The 6,775-nt window shown below is 44.1% G+C and overlaps 1 protein-coding gene and 1 pseudogene across 1 annotated transcript in view; both read left to right on the top strand.

The window, feature by feature from the left end:
• LOC139763166 (uncharacterized) overlaps window positions 1–1,189 on the top strand; it is a 4,477-nt gene extending 3,288 nt beyond the window's left edge. The window contains exon 1 of the mRNA XM_071688876.1: window positions 1–1,189. This exon is cut by the window's left edge and continues 3,288 nt beyond it. Coding sequence (XP_071544977.1) covers window positions 312–1,187 — 876 coding nt within the window. The 5' untranslated portion in view covers window positions 1–311 and the 3' untranslated portion in view covers window positions 1,188–1,189.
• A 695-nt stretch (window positions 1,190–1,884) lies between these two features.
• Window positions 1,885–4,177, top strand: LOC139763165 (uncharacterized; annotated as a pseudogene).
• Window positions 4,178–6,775: the final 2,598 nt, after the last annotated feature.

The following is a 6,775-nucleotide window of genomic DNA, read 5'->3' as shown; positions in this document are numbered from 1 at the left end:
TGATGCACTTGTGGAGTTAACGACTCTCACACTGACCTGCACCGCCGCCTTGCTATCGCCGCCGCCATGTCGGATGTCCCGGGAATACGGAGGTCGAGTAAGGAGGGCGATTCTGAACATGCCAGGCATGTGAGGAAAGGCTCCTCGCATAGGACTAGCTCCAGGAGCAGCGCTTCTCAGCGGGAGGCTCTTCAGGGCGGTAACAATAGACCCCATGGTCACGTCACTGGTGATGGCGGTGACTCTGCTTCCAGCACACACGTTCCTTGCCTTCTACCTCACGGGATGAGGCATCTGCGCCGCCCTGGAACATGGTGATGGACGCTTTGGCTGCTTTACGTGGTGATGTGGAGAAATTGAAGGAGGAAAGGAACTTAGGCCCCAGTCGGGGGGCTGATGACGCCGCGGCGGCCGCCGATGTAAACATTGGCCTTTCTAGCCAGGTGGTTCCTCCCTCGCGCTCGCCCACGGGTTTTTCGGGCTTTACTCCAGCTAAGCATTACCTTTCCAGTGATGATTGTGTCTCTCAGAATGACGGGCGGCCTGACAGTGTTCTCCTGCAGTGCGCCAGGGCTTACGGTCCTGTGGATGAGGTGTCTGATGGCATTGACCAGCATGTTGCCGATATGGTTAACCATGTATTTGCTCACGGCTTGCGAGAGGAGGAGTATAAGGAGATTTTGGATGATGCTGAAGCCAAGAGGCCAGATAACTGTCATGCCTTAGCGCCCGTGGATTGCAACTTGCAAGTTTTAGATGCACTGAAGACTGATGCCAAGAAGGCAGACTTCCGTTTGAAGGATGTTGGGAAAGACATTGTTACGGCTGCCACAATTTTGACTAAGTCACTCACAGTGCTTGACAAGATCGCCCAGACTAGCCAACCAGATGTTGCCCAGGAAGTGGGCATGCTTAATGGTGCCCTGGCACTCCTGGGTCATGCTAGTCACAAGAATAATCTGGCTCGCCGGTTCATCATCAAGCGCGAAATTAACCACAAGTATGCTCATCTTTGTTCAGACAAGGTGCCCATGACTCGTCTTCTGTTTGGGGATGATGTCTCACTCTCAGCCAAGCACAATGAGGAGTCTGAAAACTTAAGGAGTGAGATTGCTCCAAGGAAACCGCTCTCTACCTCGAACTTTGGTCCCGGCAAGTTTAGGGGCTCTTCTGGGAGACTGCCATAGAGGTTTTATATAAAGGCCAGGTTTCATCCATATGGCCAACGCACGCATGGTCCCCGGAGTGAGCACCGGCAATCCTTCTCACGGCAGGGTCCTGAGACAAAAAACTCCCAAGGCTGGGGTCACAATCCCCGGCAGTAACTGAGGTGAGTCATCCTTTTCAAGCTGGCAGACTTCACTATTTTGTACATGAGTGGCATGCTATTATAAGTGATCCAAATATTTTAGATATTGTTTAGCATTGTCATTTAGATATTGATGTTGCTAACATTGGTCCTTTATTTGCTGAAGAAGTTGAGTATGTGTTTAATGTCGAGGAAAAGGAAATTGTTTGCCAGGAAATTGTACAGCTTTTGAGTCTGGGGGTTATCAAGGAGACCCAGAGACAGGAGGGGCAGATTCTTTCCCCTATTTTCTTAAGACGGAAGAAGGATGGTGGGTTTAGGATGATCCTTAACCTGGAAAAATTTAATAAACTTTTAGAGTACAAACACCTCAAGATGGAAAATTTTGAGCAGGCGATTTGTCTTGTTAACAGTGGTGTCTTCATGGCCTCTGTCAATTTGCGGCACGCTATTATTCTGTTAAGATAGCTGAGGAGCAACAACGCTTTTTGTGTTTCAAGTGGCAAGGAAAAATTTATCAATTCACGTGTCTCCCTAATAGGGTTGTGGATGGTCCCCGTCTGTTCACTAAATTAATGAAACCTGTTTTTGCTGTACTTAGAGAGAAGGGACATATCATCAAGAGTTTCATTGATGATACTCTTATTTGTCACTGCACTTTTGATGGATGTTGTGAGAGTGTGCGTGCCACTGTTGACTTGCTCAAGAAGTTAGGTTTCTGTATTAATGAAAGCAAATCTGTCTTAGTCCCCACTATGTGCTTGGAGTATTTGGGGAACATTATAGATTCTGAGACTATGACAGTAACATTACCTGATCGTAGGATACACAAGATACTGCAATGCTGTGAGGAATTGTTACATAGTGACAGAGCCAAAATTCGGAATGTGGCCAGAGTTGTTGGGCTATTAGTTGCAGCCGTTCCAGCAGCAGAGATGGGGAAACTGCATTACAGGCGGTTAGAATGTGCTAAGATTGCTGCGTTAAGAGTCGCAAAAGGTAACTTTGACAAGTGGATGGTGGTCACTCATGAGATGAGATTGGACTTGCTTTGGTGGGTATCTCACATTGCATTGCAAACTAGACAGATTTTTTGGAAGGGTACAGAATTGGATCTGTATACTGATGCATCAAATTTAAGTTGGGGTGGCCACCTCAATCAACAAAAAGTTAATGGGAGATGGTCATTATCAGAATCTGCCTTGCACATTAATGCAAAGGAACTCAAAGCCATCTCCCTGGTAGTGCGCTCATTTGCATCTCTTCTCAAAGGACGACATGTTCAGGTGTTTTGTGATAACACGACAGCGGTGACCTATGTCAATGAAATGGGCGGTACACGGTCCTCACTGTGTAATGACATTTGCCGTGACCCTTGGGAGTGGTGTACGGTGAATGATATCTGGCTTACCTGCTCTTATGTACCGGGTAAAGTCAGTCTCATGGCAGACGCTGCATCTTGGACATTCAATGACAGGCATGAGTGGAAATTGAATGAAGAACTCTTTAGGGCCCTCTCTGAAGTATTTGGGGTTCCGAGCATTGATCTCTTTGCTTCTAGACTGAATGCTCAAGTGACTCGTTTCTGCTCCTGGAAACCTGACCCAGATGCAGAACATTTTGATGCCTTTTCTATCTGCTGGTATCAGTTTGAACTACTCTACCTTTTCCCACCCTTTGCTCTGATTGCCAGGTGCCTACAGAAAATTCGAGCAGAGTCAGCGAAGGGGTGGATGGTATTGCCTCTCTGGCCGTCCCAGCCCTGGATGGGGACTCTACTCACTTTGCTGGTCAAGGAACCACGGCTGATTCCGAGGGGGGCACACGTCTTGCGTCACCCATCAACGGAGGAGGAACACCCCATTCTCCGACACCCAACTGATGGCTTGCCTCTTATCCGGCAACGTCTGCGAGACAGGGGCATTTCTCAGGCAGGTACGGACATCATCCTTGCCTCCTGAAGACCTGCGACTGCAAGGCAGTACCAGCCACATATTAACAGGTGGTTACAGTTTTGTGGTAGCCGGAACATCGATCCCTTTGCTCCCACTGTAACTAATATTGTGAATTTTCTGTCTGTCACTTTCCACAGGGGTGTTAGTTATACTTCAATCAACGCTGCCAGGGGTGCACTCTCCTCCCTGGGGATTACTGTGGATGGTTGCAGTGCAGGCAGCCATCCTCCTGTCACCAGGTTCTTAAAGGGAGTTTTTAACTTGCGGCCGTCTGTCCCTAGGTATACAAGAACTTGAGATGTTCAGCAGGTGCTACAGCATGTGTGCCATGGATCCTTTGTCCTCCCTCTCTTTAAAGAATTTAACACTGAAGCTTGTGATGTTGATGGCATTTACGCAGGCTGCCAGAATACAAACTTTGCATTGTTTGTTGCCGAAGAATATTAGTTTTGGGCAGGATTCTGTTTGTGTTTGGTTAGAGGAAACTATTAAACAGTGCAGGCCAAAGTTCAATGTGCAGTTTGTGACCTTTAAAGCATATTCTACTGACATTAGATTGTGTGTGTGTGAAACTCTGAAAATGTATATTGCTAGGACAGAGGAGTTCAGAAATTCTGCACATCAGGAGAATGGGAAGTTACTCCTAAGTTTTATCAAGCCCCACAAGCATGTAACGAGGGACACTGTTGCAAGATGGATTCGAACAGTGCTTTCTCTGTCGGGCATAGACTCCAGCCAGCATTCAGCGGGCAGTATTCGGCCTGCAGCTGCTTCAAAAGCCAAAGCCATGGCTCCACCGATTGGACACATCATGGCAAGGGCTGGGTGGTCCAGGGCTGCCACTTTTGCCAAGTTTTATGACAAGGAGAATGTCCCGAGTCATGATCCTTTCCAAGATGCTGTCCTTCAATAGTCTGTTCATTTTGTTTGCATAGGAGATGTTGTCTCTTTTGTCACCTGATCCATGGCTATGTAAATTTCTTACTATATTGCAGATGGTTACTGCTTGTATCATTTCTCCTCTCTGCATGTCTACAGTACGACACCCACATGGCTTCAAAACCTCATGGGAAAGCGACCTCTAGCAGAGGTGTGATTTGCTGACGTAAAATTAATGAAGTACATGAGACTTACCGTAGGTCAGTTGAAATGTGCTTCGAATTTTATGAAGCAAATCACCTCTGCTAGGAGGGAGCTTTCACATGCCCACCTCTCCCACTCTACGCTCTGTAGCATCTTGTGGCTTACATATTTCTAGAAGTGCAAAACGTTCAGTTACTTTCATGTGGTTGGTCGTACTCTTTAAAGTCTGGTGGTGTGAAGCAGCAAAGTGTATCACATGTGAAAGCTCCCTTCTAGCAGAGGTGATTTGCTTCATAAAATTCGAAGCACATTTCAACTGACCTACGGTAAGTCTCATGTACTTCATTAATTCTTCATCATACCACTCATTACCCGTTCTAATCTGCCAACCTTCCACACTTCTCATGCCACAAGCATCTTTTGCGCAAGCTATCACTGCTTCCCAAAATACATCCTATTCCTCCCCCACTCCCCTTATGTCCTTTGTTCTCACCTTTTTCCATTCTGTACTCAGTCTCTCCTGGTACTTCCTCACACAAGTCCCCTTCCCAAGCTCACTTACTCTCACCACTCTCTTCACTCCAACATTCTCTGTTCTTTTCTGAAAACCTCTACATATCTTCACCTTTGCCTCCACAAGATAATGATCAGACATCCCTCCAGTTGCATCTCTCAGCACATTAACATCCAAAAGTCTGTTTTTCATGCACCTATCAATTAACATGCAATCCAATAATGCTCTCTGGCTATCTCTCCTACTTACAGACATATACTTATGTATATCTCTCTTTTTAATCCAGGTATTCCCAATCATCAGTCCTTTCTCAGCACATAAATCTAAAAGCTTTTCACCATTTCCATTTACAACACTGAACACTCCATGTACACCAGTTATTCCCTAAACTGCCACATTACTCACCTTTGCATTTAAATCACCCATCACTATAACCCAGTCTCGTGCATCAAAACTACTAACACACTCACTCAGCTGCTCCCAAAACACTTGCCTCTCATGATCTTTCTTCTCATGCCCAGGTACATATGCACCAACAATCACCCATCTCTCTCCATCCACTTTCAGTTTCATCTATATCAATCTACAGTTTACTTTCTTACACTTTATCACATACACCCACTACTCCTGTTTCAGGAGTAGTGCTATTCCTTCCCTTGCTCTTGTCCTCTCACTAACCCCTGACTTTACTCTCAAGACATTCCTAAACCACTCTTCCCCTTTACCCTTGAGCTTCGTTTCACTCAGAGCCAAAAATCCAGGTTTCTTTCCTCAAACATACTACCTATCTCTCCTTTTTTCTCATCTTGGTTACATCCACAAACATTTAGATATCCCAATCAGAGCCTTTGAGGAGGATGAGCACTCCTTGCATGACTCCTCCTTCTGTTTCCCCTTTTAGAAAGTTAAAATACAAGGAGGGGAGGGTTTCTAGCCCCCCGCTCCCGTCCCCTTTAGTCGCCTTCTACGACACGTGAGGAATGCATGGGAAGTATTCTTTCTCCCCTATATATAATAAATATTTGTAAACCAGGAAAAAAATAACTTTTATACATATTTTAATTATCCTTTCTACAAATTAATACCTTTATAAAAATTGTATCTATGATACAAAACCTTTGCCCAAAAGCTTTTCTCCTCATATGGGCAAGATAATAACCTACTTATGTACTGTACATAATTCTAGTGTAAAGCTGACTGTATATAGCTACAAACTATATAAAAGGTGAAAAAATACAGCTTCTTACATTCTGCACTGAAGAAAGTTAAATTTTATAAAAAGAAACATAAAGTTATGGAGACTATATGATAGTTCTTTCAATATTAATACAATTTCTCTCTAGAAATATAATCCCACAAATGTACTGTTGAAGTCAATTCCTGTTTCACAGAAAACTTTTTGAACATTCTGACATGTGATGAAAGATAAACTCAATTTCCCAAATCCTGGAACTATAACTATACAATTTGAAGTAGAGGTGTCATGAATTAGAGTTGGTTACACAACTTAGATATTTTCTTTTTTCTGAGCCATTTACTTGATTGCAGCAAAGTGAGTTCCAGGATGAGGTTTTTAGCATCTGAGACCCTATCAAACCAACACCTTTGAAAATCTTATGAACCTTACATGAGGCAAAACCATAATCTCTTGAGTCAGATCAATTCTATATGAAAGTTGAAATAACTTTTATATTTCACCAGCAATGTTATTTTTAATTTTCCTGTTGGAGGTTTCAGTCAAGGGCAAAAGTTCACATCAAGGCCAGGCATTCAATGAAATATATAGAGAATTATGAAAGGGAAAAACAAGAGGCAAGGGAAAGTATTTATGAATTCAGGGAAGTGAAAAAAAAAGTCTTTCAAATGTTCCTAGTCAAAGTTATTAAGAAAGACGTATGAGGGCAGAGAGTACCA

Source organism: Panulirus ornatus, chromosome 46 (assembly GCF_036320965.1).
Source record: "Panulirus ornatus isolate Po-2019 chromosome 46, ASM3632096v1, whole genome shotgun sequence".
NCBI classification, from domain to species: domain Eukaryota; kingdom Metazoa; phylum Arthropoda; class Malacostraca; order Decapoda; family Palinuridae; genus Panulirus; species Panulirus ornatus.
Note: the sequence above shows the minus strand (reverse complement) of the source record. Positions and strands in the feature narration are given on the sequence as shown.